Source organism: Bos grunniens, chromosome 14 (assembly GCF_055505025.1).
Source record: "Bos grunniens cultivar Pamir isolate PY7600 chromosome 14, Bosgru_T2T1.0, whole genome shotgun sequence".
NCBI classification, from domain to species: Eukaryota; Metazoa; Chordata; class Mammalia; order Artiodactyla; family Bovidae; genus Bos; species Bos grunniens.
In genome coordinates this window covers 14,297,079-14,321,730 of record NC_141178.1, presented here as the reverse complement: position 1 = coordinate 14,321,730, position 24,652 = coordinate 14,297,079, and the positions used below count along the sequence as shown (strand labels likewise).

Sequence of the window (24,652 nt, the reverse complement as noted above, 5' to 3'; positions counted from 1 at the left end):
CAGAGACGTTTTTAATCTCACACATGTCCAACTTGGGGCCAGATAGTTTCTGTTCCACATTATCTGAGTGACGGAGGTTGGTGGAGTTTCAACCATGTCTGGAATGTAACCCATCTATGGAAGGGGAAAGGAATGTGAAAAATTGCTGTTAAAAATTTCTCACATTTTTCTTTGTCAAAGCATCACATAGGCATGCCTATCTTTAGGCATGGAGAAGTGCAATCCTGCCATATGCCAGAAGGAAAATAAAAAATGATTTTTTAATCAATTCTAATGGCTATCAGCAAATGTCCAGGCTCTCTAGGCTTAATACCTATTGTTCAGTCACTAAGTCATGTCCGACTTGGCAACCCCATGGACTGCAGTGCACCAGGCTCCTCTGTCCTCCAGTGTCTCCCAGAGTTCGCTCAAATTCATGTCCATTGAGTTGCTGATGCTATCTAACCAGAGTTGGATGCTATCTAAGCAGAGTCCTCTGTTGCCCCCTTTTCCTTTTGCCTTCAATCTTTCCCAGCATCAGAGCCTTTTCCACTGAGTCCGCTCTTCCCATCAGGTGGTCAAAGTATTGGGGCTTCAGCTTCAGCAACAATACTTCCAATGAATATTCAAGATTGATTTCCTTTAGGATTTGATCTCCTTGCTGTCCAAGGGACTCTTAAGTCTTCTCCAGCACCACAGTTTGAAAGCATCAGGTTTTCAGCGCTCAGCGTTCTTTATGGTCCAGCTCTTGTTATCTGCACAACTACTGGAAAACCCAAAACTTTGACTATATGGACCTTTATCAGCAAAGGGATGCTTTTAAATATGCTGTCTAGATTTGTCATAACTTTGCTGACAAGGAGCAGACATCTTTTAATTTCATGGCTGCAGTCACCATCCACAGTGATTTTGAAGCCCAAGACAATAAAATCTGCCACTGCTTCCACTTTTTCCTCTTCTATTTGCCATGAAGTAATGGGACCAGATGCCATGATCTTAGTTTTCTGAATGTTGAGTTTTAAGCCAACTTTTTCACGCTCCTCTTTGACCCCCATCAAGAGATTCTTTAGTTCCTCTTCACTTTCTGTCATTATAGTATCATCTGCGTATCTGAGGTTGTTGACATTTCTCCAGGAAATCTTGATTCCAGCTTGTGATTCATCCTAATACCTTTAGGGGCTGGATTTTGTGACAGTCCTGGGTATAACCCCTTGAAAAGTTTTTCCTTCTCTTGTCACCTTCACCCTGGAACCAGCAAACAAACTTGAAGTGTAGGGAAGAAGGGAGAACAATTTAATGAGTTCTTGTAAGGCAATTTGCCAGCTTACAAATGTACTGCATTTCTTCCTATCTTCCAACTTCACTTTGGCTAATCTAGTCTGGGAGCAGGCATTCATTACCTTTTTAGTACGGCATATAGTGCTGAGTAATACAAGAAATTGTGGTGTCACAGAGGAAAAAAAAAAGGTAGAAGCCAACAAGATTTTAGATCTGGATTGTGACTAAGACCATTAAACCTTTCAAATTTACAATTAGATGGCATTCTATACTGCCCCAAATCTCAGCTTAGGACATAAGAAAACAAGCGGTTTCTGGTGGGTAGTTGCTATGAACCGAATTGTGTCCTCCCACCACCACTCCCCCTGCCCAAACTGCAAAACTTTGGGAGATAATGTATGTTTAGACGAAGCTATAAACATGGGACCTTCATGATGGTATCAGTGTCCTTGTAAGGGATACAAAAGAGCTTGCTCTCTCTGCCATGTGAGGGCACAGTAAGAAGGGCACCCTATACAAGTCCCTGGAAAAGAGCTGTCAACTGAAACTGACCATGCTGGCGCCTTGCTCTTCTGCTTCTAACTGGAGAGAACTGTGAGAAAGTAAATTTGTTTTTTTAAGCTACCCAGTCTATGGTATTTTGTTACCATAGACTGAGCGGCCCAAGACAGTAGTGGTGCAGAAGTTCATCAGCAACTCCGTAAGCATCAAACATTGTAACCAAACCCGACTGTTTTGTCTCTAGGGTATTTTGTTGTTTTTTAAATACTTTTAAATCTCTTTAATACACCTGGAGTTTATTTTGATAAAAGGTGTAAAGAGATGGTCTGACTTGTCCCCTCGGCCTGCCTCACCCACAAATTAACCAATTATTCTGTTCTGCAACCTTTAGTAAAATTCTTACCTCAACAATTTGTGATCCTGCTGTCCCTAGTTTTTTACACTTTAGACTTAAGTTGGACTAAAACCTTTAAAATGTACTTTTACCTTAAAATTGCATTAAAATTCTGCTGCAGTTCAAATTTAGTATTAAATTGTTCTTCTCAACAAAACTATCACTGAAATGGCTTGATGTACAACTTCAGCTGGAGAAACTGAAGGTGGGAGAGGGTTAGTTTCCCCTGGATCAGTGGTGTAGCATATGGCCCTAGAAGCAAGGAGTGCCAAAGTTGTATCTTTGGGGCTTCCCTGGTGGCTCAGTGGTAGAGAATCTGGCTGCCAATGCAGGAGACACAGGTTCGATCCCTGGGTCAAGAAAATCCTGTGGCAAAGGAAATGGCAACCCATTCCAGTATTCTTGCCTGGGAACTTCCAGGCACAGAGGAGCCTGACTGGGCTTTAGCCCATGGGGTTGCAAAAGAGTCAGTCAGGATTTAGCAAATGAACAACAACATTTTATCTAGAGTCAGATTCTGTAAGGTGAATCTGGATTCCTCCTAGTTTAAGTGCCCTTGGACAATTTATGCAACATTTCAGAGTTTCAGTTTCCTCTTCTCTAAAATGGGTACAATCACAGTATTTATCTTACAGGTTTCCAATGAAATGAAACTAAGTCCATAAAACTTTTAGCGTGTTGCTTGACACAAAGGGCGCAGTTATTATTGCCCAACCTCTCAGAGCTCGTCAGTAACAGAAGCCAAGCTAAAGATCTGGTGTTCTAATTCCTTGCCTGCGTGAGTGCTAAGTTGCTTCAGTCTTGTCCGACTCTTTGCGACCCTATGGACCGTCGGGTCCTCTGTCCGTGGGATTCTCCAGGCGGGAATACTGGAGCGGGTTGGCATTTCCTTCTCCAGTTCTAATTCCTCGCCTAGTGTTTTCCCCACCTTGTCGCAGGGAACCTATCGCGGTTCCACGCCTACGAGATTAGCATAATCGTGACCGACAGGTGCAGGACCTCTGAAAAGCCCAAAGGCTGGTCGCCAGAACTGCGCCTGCGCGAGCGTCTCCCCGCCCCCTACGCGCCTCCGACGTGACGCAACGCGCGCTCGACCTCTAGGACTTACCCAGGAGGCAACGCTCTGTGTAAGGTCAATATGGCGGGCCGGCCAGCTGGTAAGTGAGGGGCGGCGTTCCTGGCGGGCATCGCCGCCCTGAACCTTTTATACTCGCAGCAACTTGCTGCTCTCCCTGTGCTCGGTCTAAAAGGCCAGGTTTATGGCGGGAGGGAAGGAGGCGGCTCCAGCCCACCTCAGAGACGCCTTGGGCCCACTCCCTTTCAGTCTCCGGGGCCGGCTGTTGGTGAAGGTGCCCGCGGTGGCCCCCATAGCCCTGGCGCTCCGGATGCTCGAGCTCTGAGCCCTTCTCCTCTCGACCTTAGAAGAAGTTCAAGGGCACCAGGAGATAATTAGAGGCTCTCAACCCAAATGAACCGAGCGTTTACTGTGAGCCAGGCGCTGGCGTGTGCATTAGCTAGGTCCGTTCTGTCAGCGCAAGGACAGTGTCCGTTTTCCTTGTAGGATGGTAAAATAACTGAGGCGAGTGGCCGGAGGAATCAGGATTGGAAGCCTCGCCGCACCTCTCTCGCGCTTCTCAAACGGAATTTAGAGGCAGCTGAGTGAGTGAGGGTTACGGCGAAGCTTTAATAACCTTGGCTTATCTGGAACATCCACTTGGTCTTTGGATTTGGAGACATTTGCATCTATTCTAGGTATTGGAACAGATGTGTGTATTATGGAATAGGACGCAGATATTACTGGAATAGTTAAACAACGTGAAAAAATACAGTCCCTTCCCCGCCCCCCACTCCCCGCGCCCCGCTTTTTGTCGGTCCCTAACCCGCCTGCCAGTGCAGGAGACGCGGGTTGGAACCCCGGGTGGGGAAGATCCTGTGGAGTAGGAAATGGCAACCCGCTCCAGTATTGCCTGAAAAATTCCATAGACTGTGGAGGCTGGTGGGCTCCATGGGTCCACTTTGCGACCATGGGGTCGCAGAGAGTCGCAGGCGACTGAACACACACACACCTCCTAGCTTTTTTTTAAAAAGTTGGTCCCTATTTCTGTACCTCCAGCAGTTGTTAAGCTATTAGGAAACACCAGATTGCCAGAAAAATTCGTTACCCATGACCTTGAGCTTTGGGGGAGTGGCAGAGACATTTAAAAATTCATTATTTCCTTAACTAGACAACTACTGAAGACATTGTGCTTCAGTGCTGTGTTTGGAAACTACATAGACCTGGCCTCAGCTCCATCACTGGCTGCCTCTGAGCTTGGATGGGATAATTTATGTAATACTTACTGCTCTTTTGCAAGGATGGGCGGGTTGTAAGTAACTCAGGCAAGGGAGTAAAACAAATAGAAGAGTGCCTGGCACAGGGTAAGTGTTCAGTGAATATTAAACATTATTACGATCACTGGTAACTATGTTTTCAAGTAATTCTCTCCTACAAGTGTGTGTAGATTGTTGACGCTTTGTTAATTGTTAGTTTAGAAGCATTAATTTCCAAAGAGAGTTACCAGAGCTGTGATGTCTAAGAGGTTGAATCAAAAGAGAGTTTGTTTTCCTTCCTTGGTTAGGGACTATCCCTAAGACAAAACTTTAAAAGAAAATTTAAACTTTCCGTACCTCCCCTTCTGTACCACGTCTCTCCTGTAAACATCAGACACTGTCATGTTGCCTTTAGCTCCTACTGGGTAGCCCATCAAGCTCAGTTCTGTTTCGGAAAGAGTTTTAACGTTACCTGTTTCTCCTCATACACTTTGAAATAATTCATTCCCTCCATGGAAAGTTAGCTACTGGGGAAGAGGCCTAGTCCATATGGGATCAGAACCCTGCCAGAAATACATATATTTTTAAAGAGAGTAGCCAAGTGAAATAAAAGTAATGTCAAATAAAAGTTTTGGAAGATGGGGGTCATTTAGATCTGCTAGTGTATCGTGAAAGCTCATATTTTCATACAACTCCAACTCCCTTGAAAAGTTTAGAGTTATTTCCTGTAACCTGTTTCTGAAATTGCAAATGATGGAGAAGTTCCCAGTTTCTTTTCCGTCTCCCACTCCTTTAATTCTAACAGCAGCAAGGGGACATAAAGGAATGGGATGCTTGACTTTGAAAAGCTGGAGTGGCAGTACAGTTGCCCCTCCGTATCCTCTGGTTCCACACTGGAGGATTCAGCCAACCTCCTGATGGAAAATAGTTTGAAAAAAAAATTTCACAAAGTTCAAAAAAACAAAACTTGAACTTGCTGCTCTCAGCCATCTATTTACATAGCATTTATTTTGTATTTACATCGCTCTTACATTGTATTAAGGTGGCAGTGGTAGTAAAGAATCCCTCAGGAGACTCAAGAGAGGCAGGTTTGATCCCTAGGTTGGGAATTTTGCCTGGAGGAGGAAATGGCAACTCACTCCAGTATTCTTTCCTGGCGAATCTGAGGGACAGAGGATCCTGGTGGGCTACAATCCATATAGGGTTGCAAAGAGTCATACATGACTGAGTGACTAAGCACAGCCCAGAGAAGATTTAAAGTAGGAAGACGTGCTTGGATTATATGCAAACACTGTACCATTTTATATAGAGGACTTGAGCCTCTTGGAGTTTGATATTTGAGGGGGGTCCTGAAATCAATCCCTTGCAATCCCTAGTGAGGGACTGTAGTCATACCTATAGGTCTTTCAGGTGTTTGAGTTTATCCTTTTTCCTTACTGTCCAGTTTTTACCTGCAATCACTTGCTGATAGACCAAGTAAGCAGTTTTTACCTACAATATATAGAGTATATGCTTTTAGAAGAAATTCCTTCCTGTGTTTGCATTCTTTTAAGTGGGATTATTAGCAATTAATAGTGTGACAATATCAGTTTCAGCATCAAGCAGGTGGCTGGAAGGTGTTCGAAAATGGTATTACAACGCTGCCGGGTTCAATAAACTGGGTGAGTATTTGTGCTTTTTTATTTTGTTTTCTTCTTTTTCTGAGTATAGTGCTTTTGTAGGAGTTATTATGGATCCTCAGAATACATGAACTGTTTGTACCTGTGTACCTTAAATTTTAAAATTGTCACATTTTATTGTTAAATCCGTTTCCTTTTTATTATTGAGAAGAGAGGGATGGAATTGTCCCAAATGTATGAGGTGGACATGATTTATGTTCTTGAAATATGAGAGTAGAACATTTTCCCTATTATATGTTCCCTCTCTCAGCTCCTCTCCTTAGCATTTTAAAATTTAAGTTATGTGAACTTTGAAAGTAGAGATTTTTCAAATGTGAAAATTGTCTGCTGTCTTTACAGTTAGTTGATTTCTGAACTTTTTTTTGGAACTTTATACTTTGTGGTGAACTTCATCTTTTGTAACTGAAGCCTGATGGAAGCATCGTTAAATGTTAATGGTTCCTTAGTACACTGTCATTTTAAGGTTCTTTAATTCCTCAAGCTCAGAATTACAAACTATACTAAGGTAGAGATGTGGTTTATTGATATGTGTTTAAAAACACGGTAGACATTTTAAATGTTTTTAAAATTACTGTAGATAAAATGTGAACTTTGTGGAAATATATTTTAAAAGACTCATTGTTTCCACAGTACCATTTAAGAAATAATCCATTAAATAACCCATTATTGTATGTGAAATGGCATTGAGTTTCCATCATAACTATTTCTGGATATATCACCCAAGTTAATGACTTAAGTTATAAGTCAAAATTTTACTTATTTTTTAAGAAGTTATTTTCAAGGTGCATATTCATTCTAACTTTGTTTTTTTACCATAGGCTTAATGCGAGATGACACAATACATGAGAATGATGATGTAAAAGAAGCCATAAGAAGGCTTCCTGAGAACCTTTATAATGACAGAGTGTTTCGCATTAAGAGAGCACTGGACCTCAGCATGAGGCAGCAGATCCTGCCTAAAGAGCAGTGGACAAAATATGAGGAGGTAGGACAGTTTTTGTGTATTTAATAATGTTGGCCATTAAGAGTTGAATATTAGAAACAAAGAAGACATTGATTTGTATAGTGCTTTAGAGTTCTTAAAGTTGTGTCAGATCAATATCCTTATGATAGTCTTGTGAGGTTAGAGCAAATGTTAGCTCTGTTTTAGAGATAAACACATTGAGATCTAGTGATGAAGTGACTTTCCAGATTACTAAACACATCCCTGAGATAGAGATCCAGGAGTAGAATCCAGGTCTCCCTCCCAGGCCATGTTCTCCCTCTGCACTCTGCTCGAATGAAGAAAGGGTGGTGTTTATGTGATCGGCCCCTTTAGTGGCTTTCTGGCTCCTAGAAAGGCTGAAGCAATCCCTCACCCCTGGGACTGCATTGAAACTAGGCCAAACCTTGTAGAGTCTCATTTCTTTCTCTTTGACAGACTCTCTGATAACCTATCAGAACAGCTTATTAACAATATTTTTGTGGCATTTTATATAAGTGAAAAGCAGACAGTTTTCAGTCTGCTTGAGAATATATTTTCTTAAGTTGGAAATAAGTTTTGTAGATTTCTTTTTTTGTTTAATATTAACCTGTTGAATATTTGGGATATATCAATATGTGATGATGGCATTTGCTATTTTTCTTTTGTTCATTTTTTAGGATAAATCCTACCTTGAACCGTATCTGAAAGAGGTTATTCGGGAAAGAAAAGAGAGAGAAGAATGGGCAAAGAAATAATTCAGTAATCTAAATCTGTGGATACAGCTGTTCTCAAGTATTTTTATGAAGTTGGTTAAACCTGAAGTGTACAATGTAGAACTATTTGGGCTGTAAATGTATTACTTTAAATAAATATTATAACTATTGTTAGAGTTTTGGAGTTCTAAACCTTATTCTGAATAACTACTGAATTTATGTTGCTACTGTAGATAAGCAAGATATCTCGAAGCCCCAGCAGGGCCTTCCTTGCAAGGATGGAATGGGGCAAGAAACAAACACCAGGGACTTTGTTTTATCTGAAGTAGGTAGCACGGGGCTTCCCACGTGGCACTAGTCGTAAAGAATTCTCTGTCCAGTGCAGGAGACATAAGAGGTGCAGGTTCAGTCCCTGGGTTGGGAAGGTCCCCTGGAGAAGGAAATGGCAACCCACTCCATCCAGTCTTCTTGCCTGGAGAATCCCCATGGACAGAGGATCCTGGCAGGCTACCGTCCATAAGATCACAGTCAGAAACGACTGAATCGACTTAGCATAACATATATAAACAGCGCAGCAGACTGGCTCTCACACTTTGAAAGTTACTGAATGAAAGGAGAGAAGATTCAGCCCCTAGTTTGCCAGGATTGGGAAAGAGCCATTATCAACCACTGTTGTCCAAATAAATTTTGCATGCTATCTTTTTAAAAAAATTATGTATTTAATCCCAATATGGGTCTGTATAAGTTATATATATGTGCTCCTGTGCTAATATGTATTTCAGAAAATAAAAAGTAGACAATAGGCAAGACATTTTGTCCAGCTCCCAGTGACTTTTCCACTTAGGAAATGATCATTAAAGTCTATTTTGGGACTCCCCTGGCAGTCCGGTGGTTAAGATGCCACACTTCCATTGCAGGGGGCACAGGTTCAATCCTTGGTCAGGGAACCTAAGATTCTACATGCGTAGCGGTGCAGCCAAAAAAAAAAAAAATCTGTTGTAAGCGTTAGATAGTAATGATATTTAAAAGTAAAGCTATAGTCCAGTTACATGTTAGAACCATCCTATAATGTCATCATTCCCACGCCTAAATTCTAAAATGCTTATTTTGGTGAAAGAACACAGAACCACAGCAAGTAGGGGAAGGAATTGTGGAACCTGCAGTCTACAGTGTTCCATAAGCTAGTGTGTGGTACACCATCTCTAATTGGGATTGTCCCTTGAAAAAGTGTGAAAGACAATTTTTGTATTTAGAGGCATGCCTCAGAGATACAGTGAGTTCAAGTCCAGACCACCACAATAAAGCAAATACTATAACAAAACGAGTCACACAGTTTTTGGTTTCCCAGTGCATGTAAAAATTCAGTCGCTCAGTCGTGTCCAACTGTGACCCCATGAATCGCAGCACGCCAGGCCTCCCTGTCCATCACCAACTCCAGGAGTTCACTCAGACCCATGTCCATCGAGTCAGTGATGCCATCCAGCCATCCTATCCTCTGTCGTCCCCTTCTCCTCCTGCCCCCAATCCCTCCCAGCATGAGGGTCTTTTCCAATGAGTCAGCTCTTCCCATGAGGTGGCCAAAGTACTGGAGTTTCAGCTTTAGCATCATTCCTTCCTAAGAAATCCCAGGGCTGATCTCCTTCAGAATGGACTGGTTGGACTCTCAAGAGTCTTCTCCAACACCACAGTTCAAAAGCATCAATTCTTCGGTGCTCAGTTGTAAAAATTACAACTGTACAATTAAGTGTGTAGTAGCACTGTGCTTTAAAAAACCAATGTATGTACCTTAGCTAAAAGATTCTTGCTAAAAAATCCTAACCATCATCTAAGCCTTCAGCAAGTTATAAGATCGAAATCACTGATCACCATAACAAATATAATAAGTTTGAAATGTTTCAAGAATTGTCAGAATGTCACAAAGACGTGTTCCAAATGCTGTTGGGAATTGGCGCCAATAAATTTGCTGGACACAGGGTTGCCACAAACCTCCCATTTGTAAAGAAAATCAATATATGTGAAGCCTAATGAAGGAGGTATGCCTGTAGTTAAAATTTCTGAAACAATCAGAAGTGGGTGTGTACATTTGACATATATTTTTATCACAGAGTGAGAGAAAATTATGACAAACATGTTTCACTTTAAATGGGCAAGATTCCTTCATTAGCGTGAGGTACTAGATTCAGCCACTAGGTGGTGATGCACTGCAGCTTGACTATTAAAAGGGGCACAGCACCACCGCTGCCGAAGATTTGTCAGTTCTGTATGCCCCACTCCCTCCCCTTCATTTTTCAGGATGACAACACCTTATGAGGTTTATGGCCATCAGGAGAATTTACTACTAAGCTATATACTGATGTAATGAAATTTAATATACGAGAGTAATGAATTATGGGATGTTATTTAGTTTCAGGATTTTATTACTTCAATCAGTTTTGACCATATTTCCTTTTATATGATTGCTCACTCTTTAAACATACCAGATGACTGTATAAGGAACACCTAATAAAGTCTAAAGATGTTAAAATACATATATTTTAATTTATTTGCCATAATTTGTTTAAATTCTGGTTATACTGGTGTTCATATTAAAAGCCACAACATGTTATAAGCTGAGATCTCAGGTCAAATGGTGCCTCTCAACTATTTTGCTAAGAAATTTCTTTGTATTTATTAACAACTGAGCAAGGACGAAGAACTGAATTGTTAAAAGTTTGTTAATTTTTAGCATAGATTACAGAAAGCTTGTTAGTATTTGAGTGGGTTATGTATTATGACAAAGTATTTAAAGTGTTATTCTGGATTCTGACTATATCTCACCTACAGTTGAAAAAAAATTATTATTTGCTTGACTTTGTATTTTAATATATTTGCCTATTTTGGCATAAATGCCAAAAATGTAATTTCAAAATAAATCCCTGTGAAATTTCTGCTAACATTCAATTGAATCATTGTTCTATTAGTATTCTAACTATTTTGAATAAAATTTTTATACATGCCTATGAAATTGTATCTATAAGTCAAGAAAGATAATTATTTGTTTTACAAGACTCAGCTTCTAATTCCTTATGCATACATTTAAAACATGGTGTGCCAGTAAACTAGAAACTAGATGCCAACTATTTAGGCGATCATTATCCTTTAAAGATGGACATTTCAGCTATAAAATGAAGCAGTTTATGAAATGAGTCATTATTTTAGGAACAAAACATCCTGTGTCTGTATTTTTAATTTATGCACTTATTATTAGGATGAACTAATATCAATTGATGGAGTATCAATCTTGTAGCAGACACTGTTCTTATGTTGTCTCTTAATCCTCCCTGCAACCTTCTGACATGATTACAACCATTGTATGGAAGAAGAAATTGGGCTTGTTCATTATATACATACACATACATATATACATAAAATATATATATATATAATAAAGAAATAACAATTAGAACCCTGTACGAAACAACTGATTGGAATTGAAAGGAGTACCACTGGGCTGTCTGCTGTCGCCCTGTTTGTTTAACCTGTACACTGAGCACATGAGAAATGCCGGGCTGGATGAGCTGGAATCAAGATAGGCAGGAAGAACATCAATAACCTCAGACTAGCAGATGATACCACTCTAATGGCAGAAAGTGAAGAGGAACTAAAGAGCCTCTTGATGATGGTGAAGGAAGAGAGTGAAAGAGCCTGCTTAAAACTAAATATTAAAAAAACTAAGATCATGGCATCCGGCCCCATTACTTCATGGCAAATAGAGAGGGAAACAGTGGAAGTAGTGACAGATTTCCTCTTGGGCTCTAAAGTCACTGCAGATGGTAACTGCAGCCATGAAATCAGAAGACGATTACTTCTCGGCAGGAAAGCTATGACAAACCTGAACAGTGTGCTGAAAAGCAGACGTTACTCTGCCAACTAAGGTCCGTATAGTAAGGCTATGGTCTTCCTGGTGGTCTCGTGTAGTTGTGAGAGCTGGACCATAAAGAAGGCAGAGCGTGAGGGAATTGATGCTTCCAAACTGGTGCTGGAGAAGACTCCTGAGAGTCCCTTGGACAGCAAGGAGATCAAACCAGTCAGTCCTAAGGGAAATCAACCCTTAATATTCATTGGTAGGACTGACAGAGAAGTTGAAGCTCCAGTATTTTGGTCACATGATGCAAACAGCTGGCTCATTTGAAAAGTCCCTGAAGCTGGTAAAGATTGAGGGCAGAAGGAGAAAAGGGTGTTAGAGGATGAGATGGCTGCAAGGCATCACTGATGCAGTGGACATGAACTTGGGCAAACTTTGGAAGATGGTGAGGGACAGAGAGGCCTGGCGTGCTGCAGTCCATGGGATCACAAAGAGTCGGACACGACTGGGCAAGTAAACAGCAATATATATATATATATATATATTTGGTGTGTGCTTTCTGTGTCTCATGCTAGGAAGAAGCTAGGTGTAGGATAAACTTTTTGAACATTGGCGCTGTTGACATTTTGGGCTGTATAATTGTTTATTGTGGGACTTTCCTGTACAGTGTAGGGTGTTCAGTAGCATCGTCCATTTCCTCCAGTTCTGGCCACCCAAAATGTCTCCAGGCATTTGCTAAATGTTCCTCTGGGTGACAGAATTGCCTCTACTTGAAAATAACCAGTACAGGGGATACAAAGGGAGAAACCAAGATGGTGGAGATTGACATGTAAATAGATGTATAAATATGTAATATATGTAAACAAGTGTGTAAATTATTTGTAAAACTGTATACACTGGGTGTTACGGATACATGGAAAAGGGAAAATAAGTCAATTTGGCAGGTGATCACAGAACACCCACTGACAACTTAGCGGATTCCAAAATGGTAAGCAGAGCCAGCCAAGCTAAGTGGAGGAAGGTAAACAGGAAAGTGCAAAGCAGGGCGTGTGCCAAGGAAAGAGACTTCACACTGGTGGAGTGGCAAGTGTCTGGGAGGTGAGGCTGATGGAGCCTGGAAGGTGCACGCTGTATTGAGGTGCTTGCACTTTATGAGCAGGAGAGCGTTTGAGAAGATTCTAGCAAGTAAAAATCCCCAGAATTTTCAAGTGAGGTTAAGGGGGATGAATGTTAAACGTTTCTCGATACTGAACTGCCGATTTGCTTTTTAAGACCATAATAATTTGTACTTTTCTCTGGTGGCTCAGTGACAAAGAATGAGCCTGGCAATGCAGGAGTTGTGAGTTCAATCCCTGGGTTGGGAAGATCCCCTGAAGAAGGAAATGGCAACCCACCCCGGTATTCTTGCCTGGGAAATCCCAAGGACAGAGGCTACAGCCCATGGGGTCACAAAAGTCGGACACAACTTATCGACTAAACAACAACAACAAGCAAGCAAGCATGAGAGTTCTCAGTGCACACCTGCCTGGACCAAGTATTTCATTAAGAACAATCTTGGTGAGTTTGGTTGGAGAAAGGGTTTCTTGTTTAAATGTGTGTTTCTTGGATTGAGTAAACATGCTGCCATATGCTGTTATCAAGTTGTTTTTCCTCCTTTATCATGTCTGTGTCCTTTGGCTATGCATCTATTTTTATTTTCACAGCATTTTCTTTATTTGTTTAGTTTTCTTCTTAGCTCCCCTGCTCCCCACCCCCCAATTTGGGTCAGTTCTTATCTATTTGTATGAGACCTTTATATATTTAGACAGTACTCCTTTTATTCAAATTTGCTAAAAAGATACTTTCTTGTTCTGTTGTTTGAATGTTGTTCTGGTTATATTTTGGATGCCTTTTCAACTTCGTTTACAGTGGGTTTTGTCGAATGGAAGTTTCTAATTTTTATGTAGTTCAGTCTATCAGTCTTCTCCTCTGTGGTTTTGTCTTTAAGGCCATGTTTGAGAAGTCCTCTCTTTACTCCATGGTTATATAAATATCCAGTGAGGTTTTTCATCTAGTACTATTAGCTGTAAGAAGTAAAACCATAAATCTTTAATCCCTATGGAATTAGGTATATGGTGTGAACTGAGTACATTTTTGAGAGATACTAGCAGGTCAGTGGCAACCCACTCCAGTACTCTTGCCTGGAAAATCCCATGGACGGAGGAGCCTGGTAGGCTGTGGTCCATGGGGTCGAGAAGAGTCTGACATGACTTAGTGACTTCGCTTTCACTTTTCACTTTCACGCGTTGGAGAAAGAAATGGCAACCCACTCCAGTGTTCTTGCCTGGAGAATCCCAGGGACAGGGGAGCCTGGTGGGCTGCCATCCGTGGGGTCGCACAGAGTCGGACACGACTGAAGCAACAGCAGCAGCAGCAGCAGGGAGTCCAGTTGGTAAGGCTGGATGATCAAGCTCATGTGCAGGGGTGAAGGTGGGAGGTAGAGAGACAGGAAGAGGAGACCCACTAAGGGGGATCCCTTGAGGATTGTTCTTGTTTAGTCACTAAGTCGTGTCCACTCTCTGCAACCCCCATGGACTGCAGTACACCAGGCTTCCCTGTCCTTCAGCATCTCTCGGAGTTTGCTCAAATTCATACCCATTGAGTCAGTGATGCCATTTCATCCTCTGCCGCTCCCTTCCTTTGCCTTCAATCTTTCCCAGCATCGGATGTGAGCTGGTAATCAGCCCCTTCTGTGGGCTTGTTTTCTGTAAGATTGTTCCCCGTGCTGGATATTCCAGATCTGCTCTCTACACATCTCCATCCCACTCTGTGCCCCGGAGACTGATGTGTATGGACTGCATCTACGGACGCCTTGTCCTCCGGCTTCTCACTTGGGCTCGGCCAATGGGAAGTTACCTGCAGAAGAGGACAGACAAGCAGAGGGACTGGGGTGTCTGTTCCCCCAGCTCACTCCTGCTGGGCTGTGGGTTGGCCATCCCTCTGAGGACTCCTGCAGCTCTCTTCCTCCCCACATCCATCTCTTGCTGGTCCCTTAACCTTGCCTGTCCTTTTTCAGTAGATCTTTCGTTGAATATCCCTTGGTTGCAGGAGCCTGACCTGCAGCTGAGAACCTTGACTCACACGGAGCTGGTCTCCCAGCCCTGAGGGTAGTTGAGGTTTCCCTTGGGAGCACCACGGGCAGCAGACCTAGTCTGTGGTCTGTCCCTGGGAAAACTTACAAGCCTGCTTCCTTGACATTGGCCAATTCATGGCCCAGAGTCAGCCTCCAAGAGATCACATAAGCTCCTGTCGAAGGCAATGTCTCCTACCACCCTCTCCTCTCTGCCTCTATGCCTGATGGATCTGCTTCCAATCAGAGACTTACTCTTCCACACAATTTAATTCAGGGAAACGCCAGTGCTAAAAAGATGCTGTATGACAGAAAACAGAAGGTTCGCCCACCCTGACATGGGGCTGCACTGTCTTTCTGGGCAAGCTCTTTCTTCTTGTTTAACTCCCTCTTCACCAAACGCACTCTGCAAAATTCTGCTTCTAACCTTTGTCGCTTCTGGGGGTGCCTGCCGCTTGAAACCCTCACCATTCTCTCTGCTTGCCAAATTCTAGCTTTACTTTAAGACAAAAGTAAAATTCCACTTACTTGGAGAAGCCCTCTCTGATCCCCAGATATTTGACATTTTCTATATTTTTTAAGTTCTGAGACATTACTGCTTCAACAAACCATTTGTTACTTAATCATGGCTAATACTATTTACCTAGTGTTCATTATGTGCCAGCTGTGGTCTTGTTATTCCTTAAAAAAACTCTTCTAGGTGGGTATGATTATCTGCTTTTCATACAGGCTCATAGAGAGCCAGTAACGGCTATAGGATCACAGTTAGCCAGTGGGCAAAATGAAATTTAAATTCCATCTGCTTTTATATTGCTCTGCTGTCTGAATGGCAACCCACTCCAGTGTTCTTGCCTGGAGAATCCCAGGGATGGGGGATCCCGGTGGGCTGCCGTCTATGGGGTCACACAGAGTCAGACACGACTGAAGTGACTTAGCAGCAGCAGCAGCAGCTGTCTTTTTGGTGTATGGTATCTCATACTTACCATCTTTGTGATTACAAATTTGATGTCATTTTGTACTTGTCTTTTGCTTTTGCTTTTATTTTTCTTTTTAAACTCTACCAGTTTTCTAGCTTTAAAAGTAGTGCAATCATCTTTTCTCCAAGGAAGTGACATTTAAACTGTGCCCTGAATGTTGGAGAGGAGCCACCAGGGGAAGCCCCCTGGTTCTCTGTGCAGGAGACCACCTGGGAAGCTTAAAAACAAATAAGCAACCCAAACCGAAACCACTTTGTTGCCTGGGTACCACTCCTGAGAATCTGAATTGATCGGTTTGGGATGTGGCCTGGAATGCAGATGGTTTTACTGTGTAACTAAGCTGAGAGACATAGGTCAAGTGCAAAACGGTCCTAGCTGAGAAAACATCAAGTGCTAAGGACCTGTGGCGGCAGGGAGTCAGTAAGGGGACGCTGCTGGAGCAGCCCATCACACTGAATTCTGGTGGAGAAGGGAGAGGAAACCCCGAGGTCAGAGAGGCAGACACAGCACCCACATTGGCTGTTTTATCCCTGGGTGCGTGCTAAGTCGCTTCAGTCATGTCTGACTCTGTGCGACCCCATGGACTGTCGCCCTCCAGGCTCCTCTGTCTGTGGGATTCTCAAGGCAAGAATTCTGGAACAGATCACATACCCTTCTCCAGGAGATCTCCCTGACCCAGGCATCAAACCTACATCTCACGTCTCCTGCATTGGGAGGCAGGTTTGTTACCACTAGCGCCTTCCCGGGGAAGAAGTTTGGATTTTACGTAAATACAACTGGAAGGCCCAGAGGGTTTTGAGCAGAGCAGTGAACTATGATTTTAAAGCAGGTACTCTGTGTATAAAACTACCTCATTCTTTTTAAGGAATGCATAGCCCTCCAGATTATGGATGTCCCGTAATTTATTCAACCACTTTCCAGGTGATTGACATTTGGGTTGCTTCCAAGGGAATGCGATTACAAATAGAGCTGCAGCGAATATCTGTGTGCACTGTGCTTTTACATTTTTGTAGGATAGAGTCCAAGGGCTTAAAAAATTTAGGGAACACAGTGGGGGTGGGGAGGGGAGAAAATCCTTTAAAACTCCCTGTCATGCGAGGGAGAGAGCTCTCTTAAGCCCAAGTGTCTTAAATGTGTGTTCCACACCAGCCTGGATAAAGCCAGGTTTAGCAGACCATCAAGATCTTGCGAACAGCCGCTGGAGTGTCCTGCAATAATACTGAAGTGTGAGAAACATGGACACGCCCGGTGTTCCTGAAACGGACATTTCATTTCCCCTTAGGTTTTAATAATATCATAAATTGATTACATTTGCTCTGCTTTCAGTTCTATCCAAGAAATTTCGCTAACATATTGTATGTTTAGTATTTCATGTTCACTTGAAAATCAGCTTTTTAAAACTCTTGTCATAAATCAGAGCAGAATTTCACTTTGAGATAAGTATACCGTTTTTAAATAATTTCCATTGTCTATAGAAAAGGAGGGCTTCCCAGGTGGCACAGTGGGAAAGAATCTGCCTACCAGTGCAGGAGACATAAGATACATGGGTTCGATCCCTGGGTCGGGAAGATCCTCTGGAGGAGGAAATGACAACCTGCTCCAGTATTCCTGCCTGAAGAATCCCATGGACAGAGGAGCCTGGGAGACTACAGACCATGGGATCACAAACAGCTGGACACGACCAAGTGCATATATATAGAAAAGGAACTTAATATAAAATGTTTCTCCATCTATTCAAATAACTTTTTTGTTAACTTCTCAGGGCTTCCCTGATGGCTCAGTGGTAAAGAATCCACCTGCCAATGCAGGAGACACAGTTTCCATCGCCAGGTGGGGACAATTCTCTGGAGAAGGAAATGGCAGCCCACTGCAGTATTCTTGCCTGGGATAATCCCATGGATAGAGGAACCTGGCAGGCTACAGTCCATGGGGTCACAAAAGAGTTGGACACGACTGAGTGACTAAACAACAACAAGCTGCTTTCACCTTTTTGGCACATGTGTACATTCAAATAAGTTCTGATCTGTTCATTTTACTAACATTTATTCATAGGTTGTCCCAGATGCTGGGGTCCAAAGACGGAGCACACTCAACTTCCCTGCTTGTTGAGTCTGCAGTCGGGAGAGGGAGGTAGCCCAGCTGGTAGAGTGTCACCACTCGGAGTGAGCAGGGCTTCCTCAAGGAAAGCAGGGGATGACGTGGGAGCACGGAGCGTGGATCCAACCCCACGCTGAGGGCTGGAGGTGGGTGATAAGCAACTGGAATGGATTGTGGCTGAATTAAGAAGACATCTCATCTGGAGGATATCGTGAAATGAATGGAAGTTGTATGAGTTTCCTACTGCTGCTGTAACAAATCAGGGCAAACTTAGCTTAAAACAAGCCAAATCTATTGTTTTACCATTCTGGAGGTCAGAAGCCCATAAGTCTGAGCGAGCTAAAATCAAGGGGTCAGCAAGGCTGATTCCTTCTGCAGATTCTGTGGAAGAATCTGTTCATTTATTCTTGGAGCTTGTCAAGGCTGCCAGCATTGCCTGGCTTGTGGCTACATCCCTCCAATCCCTGCTGCCATCAGCTCATGGCCTTCTCCCATCATGAATGCCCTCTCCCTCACCTTTTCTTATAAAGAATCTTTATTGATTATACTGGGCCCACCCAGATAGTCCAGAACAATCTCCCCATCTCAAGATTCTTAACTGAGTCACATCGGCAAAGTCCCTTTAGTCATGGAAAGTAACATATTCACAGGTGTCAAGGATTTACAGGATATTTCTAGGGAGGCAGGCTGTTATTCAGCCTACCACAGAAGGCAAGAGAGAAGCCTCCAGAAAAGGATGGATGAACTCAAGGATACACAGCCCCCCGTCCTGCCCTAGGATGAAGCTGAAGCCCTGCACTGGCCACTGCAGCTGCTGGACCCCGCTGCTGGCCTGGTTAATTTCTGGCTCTGTGCCTGTGTTGTCCCCAAAAGACAAAATCTTGAGGTGGAACATCCAGTTGGTGGAACCTGGGTCAGACACCCCATGCCAACTGCTAGAAGAGGGTGTGTTGCTCCTAAAGCTCTGGTGACAAGAGGCAGGGCTTTGCCTTCCACCAGGACTCACACTTGAGGATTACCTCCTGAGACTCGCCAAGAGCATGCTCGGATGCTGGGGGCCCTGATGTGGACACGCCACCACATGTACACTGCAGGAATGAACCAGTCACCAGGGGCATCATCCTGGAGGAAGAAGAGCCTGGGCTGGAGGCCTGAGGGGGGTGTAATACTAACTCAGTAAGTTCTTCGGTATTTCTTCTTCAGGCAGCTCATTTAAGTACACTGGGGGCCTTTATCAGGCTGCCATTTTCCAAAAGAACTTTATTATTACAAAAAACCTGAAATCGAAGTCACACAATCTGTTTTAAAAGTGTACAAACCAAAAACCAGAGTCACTCTCACTTCAATATACTCCTGGTGGGTGTGCAGATTGGATAAGATCTTTCCCAAAGTCAATAGATTCCAAGACAAAGATTCCAAGATTCCTTTCGAAGGACATACCATTTGCTGCAGTGATTCTGGGTCATCTCAGGTACATCTCAGAATGGGGAGTGGGGGGAAGGAAATAGACAAAAATGTAGAGATTTATATACATGGATGTTAATTCCAGGCTTGTTTATAGTAGCAAATAGGGATAGCATCGCTGTCCAACAATGTAGGGAATGGCTGTTGGAATTTTACTGATTCAGTGATATTCTCAAAGGTAACTTAAGTACATGGGATATTGAGAATATGCCAAGACTTCCCTGGTGGTGCAGTGGATAAAAATCCACCTGCCAATGCAAGGGACACAGATTTGAACCCTGGTCCCAGAAGATTTCACACCCCATGGAGCAACTAAGTCTGTGAGCCACAACTACTGAGCCCACATGCCTAGAGCCTGTGCTCTGCAACAAGAAAGGCTACTGCAGTGAGAAGCCCGAGCACTGCAGTGAAGCCCAAAAAGGAATATGTCTTACTGACTGAAAAAAAAAGCAATTTCAAAACAAAATATACTACCAATATTTTAAAAGCCATATATATGTTTGGGGTGGGGGGAAAAAGCACAGTGATTTTCCATACATTTGCAGAGGTGTAGGCCATGGACCCGGAAAAGGCAATGGCAACCCACTCCAGTACTCTTGCCTGGAAAATCCCATGGATGGAGGAGCCTAGTGAGCTGCCGTCTATGGGGTCGCTAAGAGACACAACTGAGCAACTTCACTTTCACTTTTCACTTTCATGCATTGGAGAAAGAAATGGCAACCCACTCCAGTGTTCTTGCCTGGAGAATCCCAGGGACGGCAGAGCCTGGTGGGCTGCTGTCTATGGGGTCACACAGAGTCGGACACGACTGAAGTGACTTAGCAGCAGCAGCAGGCCATGGACCCTCTGAAATTTATCCACAGGTTCTACATAGATTCCCTGGACTAAAAAGGATATCTTTGGCTAAAAGGTTTAGTGGAGATTTTAGACTTTCTATATGCACTTTTCCATGTTTTCCAAATTTTCAATGAATTGCTTTTATAATCTGAGCTTTTTTTTTTAATATAATGGCACTGGAAAAATTAAGCTGTAGTTTAGGAATAAAGGAAGAAAAATATGTATGCAGCACAAGTTTTCTTAACTAGAAGTGTATGTCAGAACTACCTGAAGTGCTTTTTCCACAATCCGTATCTAACCCCCACCCCATCACTGCTGCAGAGAGTCTGATTTAATATGTCAAAAAAAAATCCTCAGAATCATCTGTGCACTTCTGCTTAAGGATCACCAATTTCAAACATGTATGTATTTCCCATACAAAAAAGCAAAATGCCAAACCTCCCCTGACAGTAATGCCTTCTCTCTCTTCATTCTTCATAAGTAAGATATTTATGATTCTCCAATCCTTAACTTCATTTCTTCACCTCTCTTTTAGTTCTTAATAGCATGCATCTCACCAGAAAGCACTATTCTAACTTAAATCTTGGAACTCTCTCACCCTTCAATATGTCTTGTGTCACTGTTAGCATCTATAAAGTTTTTGGATCTCACTTGCTGGCAGAGCTCTCAGAATATAAGCCATTGGCTTTTTTTTTTTTTTTTTTTTTGCCACCATTTGAATGATGTTCAATACCCAACTAGGAAAAAGTTGCTTTTGTAGTACCTCCTTGGAAGTTTGCCGACAACAGAAAGAATAAGTCCTAAATCGCCCTCCAAAGCAAGGGTCAAACCTTAACACCCTTAACTGGAAAACTGCAAGACTCAGTGACTTAACTTGGTGAGCAGAACTTGGCATAAAAGCAACATGATCAGATGCCTTTTCTCAGAGGGAGAGCTTCCTACTGGAAATTGATTGAGAAGACAAAGAACATACTGACTCACTGGCTGGAACTGGTCTCCGGGGTTAGAGAGAGTACCTTATGTCTTTACCTTACTCAAATATTTACAGCACAAATGGGTGAGCCAAAAGAAGGAACAGACATTTTTGGGCAATGGTTCATTATTCTTTTTTGACTCCCAGTCGCTTTTCTTTCCAGTTCACATTGAAATTTTGGTATAAGATTTTGTGAGTTAACGAACTTGAGTATTGAGACCTAAAAACATAGCTTAGCTCACTGACCCCCGTTTTAAACTTTTAATTGTTGAGACTGTTATCTGAAGATCAGGAAAAAAGTAAGAAAATTGATTTGCCGATGAACAACTGTTTCAAATTATGACTTGGTTGACTTAAAAAGCAAAATATCAACATTAGACCTTAACACTTCAACTTGGAACTTGGTCCTGGAGCTTGACTGAATTTATAACCTTAATTCCATAGCTTCATCATTCCTAGGAGGAAAGGATCTATGGACTTTGGTCCAGAGATTTAAGATAGGGGCTTGAGAGTAGAGAGATGGATGAAGGCAGCTGTTTAAATATTTTAAGAGATTCTTTCACTGGACACATTTGTTTTTTAAATGGAGGAGTTCTGACTGAGTTAAACAAAATATAGAGATATTAGTATTTTTAGATTTCTCTCTGATAGTCTGGAAAATCTTTACATTCTTCTTGACCCACTATGATCTTTACTCTGGAACTTTTGCTTCCTTTCAATTATGAAAATACTGGCAATAACTGCAAGTTGTAGCCATCTCTGCTGTGAGTCAATAGAGGTGGTTTAGTGTGGTCAGAATCTAGAGACCACTGCGTGAGGTATGAACACACTGGAAGTTTTGGGAAGAAGGTATAGATGGACCTTAATTACATGGAGAAACAGGACAGTCTGAGTAACTGAATTTAACAGTTCTAGCTGAGTGAAAAAAACTGGTTTAAAACTAAATATGAAAAAACTAAGATCTTGATATCCGGCCCCATTACTTCATGGCAAACAGAAGGGGAAAAGGTGGAAGTAGTGACAGATTTCCTCTTCTTGGGCTCTAAAATCACTGCAGTTGGTGACTGCAGCCATGAAATCAGAAGACAATTGCTTCTTGGCAGGAAAGCCATGACGAACCTAGACAGTGTGCTGAGAAGCAGAGACATTACTCTGCTGACAAAGGTCCGTATAGTCAAGGCTGTGATCTTCCTGGTGGTCATGAACAGTTGTGAGATCTGGACCATACAGAAGGCAGAGCACCAAAGAATTGATGCTTCCAAACTGTGGTGCTGGAGAAGACTCCTGAGAGTCCCTTGGACAGTGAGGAGATCGAACCAGTCAATCTTAAAGGAAATCAACCCTGAATACTCATTGCAAAGACTGATGCAGAAGCTAAAGCTCCAGCATTTTGGTCATCTGATGCCAAGAGCTGACTCACTGGAAAAGACCATGATGCTGGGAAAGACTGAGGGGAGAAGAGGGCATCAGAGGATGAGATGGCTAGATGGTATCACTAATGCAACGGACCTGAATTTGGGCAAACTCCGGGAGAAGGTGAAGGACAGAGAGGCCTGGTGCTGCAGACCATGGGGTCACAAAGAGTTGGACACGACCGGGTGATTGAACTACAACAACAAATTGAGTACTTCTATATTCCGGGCAGTGGAATAGTGGGGAGACAGTAGAGTGACACATTGAATACAATGAGACAATTAATTAAACTTTCTGGCTGCATGAGGCTTGGGTAGAGGTGCTCATCAGTGAGCCAGAGCTCTCTCTGAATCAATTCAGGACTGCATTGTGTGTGCGCGTGTAATTTTTAACGATGCTGATGTAGACTTATAGAATGGCATCTGTTAGGGAACATATGTCCATGTCCCCGCCCCCCCCAAATCCATATGTTGAAACACTAATCCGCAATGTGATGGTATTTGGACGGAGCCTTTGGAAGGTAATTAGGTCATGAGGGTGGAGCCACCATGATGCAATTAGTGCCTTTATAGAAAACATACAAGAGAGCTTCCTTTTTTTTCGGCTCTCTGCCCTGTGAGGATATGAGAAAACAGCTGTCTACAAACCAGGAAGCGATTTCTCACCAGACGCTGTCCTGCTGGTACCTTGATCTTGGACATCCTGTATGTGAGAGCTAAATGCTTGTTGCCTAGGCCTCTCTGTCTGTACCGGGGTATTCTATTAGAGCAGCCTGAACTGATGAAGACACCAACCAGGAGACCTTTGGCTGTACTATGACCATCAAGATGTTTATTTTCTAGTCCACAGACTGAATCCAAGCTACATATCTTTGGTGGGTCACTGGATGACACGCAACATGTCTACTTCCTAGATACATAAGTGCCAGTATTAGCACATCAGTCTCCTTCACAGTGGAGGGCAGTTTACTGGCTTTGCCTTCCCTCCCACCAGGGTGAGCACCCATCTCCAGCAACACAGTGGTGAGGCCCTGTGCAGCCCTCTCTCAGTGCTTGGTTGGCATCCTGGCATGGAGGAGTGTGCACCTGGCCCAGCACAGTGAGACCTGTAATCTTGGCCGGTCCAAGGAATCAGTGCAGCTGCTACCCTCTCCTACTGTGATTATCTTTGTCCTTCTGGACAACCCTACTTTGCTGCCCTTTATCCATGGAAATAAGTGAGTGTGTGTGTGTGGTGGGGGGCGGGGGGGAGTGTTGCCTAGGTCACTTGCCACTAGTCACATACTGGAGACAGGACAGGTCTGTGGGGGGCAGTTAAAGAGCATAGGCTCTGAAGTCAGACTGCCTGGGTTCAGATTCCAGCTGTGTGACCTCAGACCAGTTGCTAAGCCTCTCTGAGCCTGTCTCCCCACCTATATAATATGGGATGATGATAATATTACCCATCTCATAAGATTGTGTGATAAGTAGGTAAACATGCAGAACGGCACTTGGCACTTCAGTTCAGTTGCTCAGTCGCGTCTGAATCTTGCCGACCCCATGGACTACAGCATGCCAGGCTTCCCTGTCCATCACCAACTCCCAGAGCTTACTCAAACTCACGTCCATTGCGTCAGTGATGCCATCCAATCATCTCATCCTCTGTCGTCCCCTTCTCCTGCCTTCAATCTTTCCCAGCATCATGGTCTTTTCCAATGAGTCGTGCTTAGCACTTAGGAAGCACTTAAAGCATGGCACTCATTATGATTTCACAAGTGTTGACACAAAATTATTTACCTTGGCCTTTCAATTTCCAGCATTGAAACAGATTCCTCTTCACATTTAGACTCTTGTTTTCATGCGAAAGCAGCTGACAATACCAGGAAGAGAAAAATGGCTGGAGTGAAGTGGCTGCAGGGGCCCAGGGGAGGGGCGGAGGTGGGCACAACACCAGGGAAACAAGTCTGGATCCCAAGAAGCCGCTACTGACTCTCCCAGACTGACCACCTGCCCTGTGGGTACCCAGGCCCTTGCCCTCTCCCACTTCCCTCACCATCTTGCCTTTTTATGGGGCAAGACATGACTGCCTATGAGTAGCTGAGGATAAGAATATCAGGGAGAAGAGGCAGGGATCAGTCTGGG

The 24,652-nt window shown here is 43.1% G+C and overlaps 1 protein-coding gene across 3 annotated transcripts; it reads left to right on the top strand.

The window, feature by feature from the left end:
• The first annotated feature begins 3,277 nt into the window (after positions 1 to 3,277).
• Positions 3,278 to 7,994, top strand: UQCRB (ubiquinol-cytochrome c reductase binding protein). 3 transcript variants are annotated; one of them, XM_086336005.1, is made up of 5 exons: positions 3,278 to 3,309; positions 3,714 to 3,811; positions 6,052 to 6,123; positions 6,960 to 7,126; positions 7,783 to 7,994. In XM_086336005.1, the coding sequence occupies exons 4-5, from the start codon at positions 6,965 to 6,967 to the stop codon at positions 7,858 to 7,860; spliced, it is 240 nt and encodes a 79-aa protein (XP_086192131.1). In that variant the 5' UTR covers positions 3,278 to 3,309; positions 3,714 to 3,811; positions 6,052 to 6,123; positions 6,960 to 6,964; the 3' UTR covers positions 7,861 to 7,994. The 3 variants fall into 3 exon arrangements, with proteins under 3 accessions (XP_086192131.1, XP_086192130.1, XP_086192129.1); XM_086336004.1 differs by having other exon boundaries at positions 3,714 to 3,904; XM_086336003.1 differs by lacking the exon at positions 3,714 to 3,811.
• The last annotated feature ends 16,658 nt before the right edge of the window (positions 7,995 to 24,652 follow it).

Excerpts from the sequence above, each read along its gene's own strand:
- UQCRB (XM_086336003.1), top strand. Across the intron at positions 6,124-6,959 it reads TGCCGGGTTCAATAAACTGG|GCTTAATGCGAGATGACACA; the intron begins GTGAGTATTTGT and ends TTTTTACCATAG. Across the intron at positions 7,127-7,782 it reads AGTGGACAAAATATGAGGAG|GATAAATCCTACCTTGAACC; the intron begins GTAGGACAGTTT and ends TTCATTTTTTAG.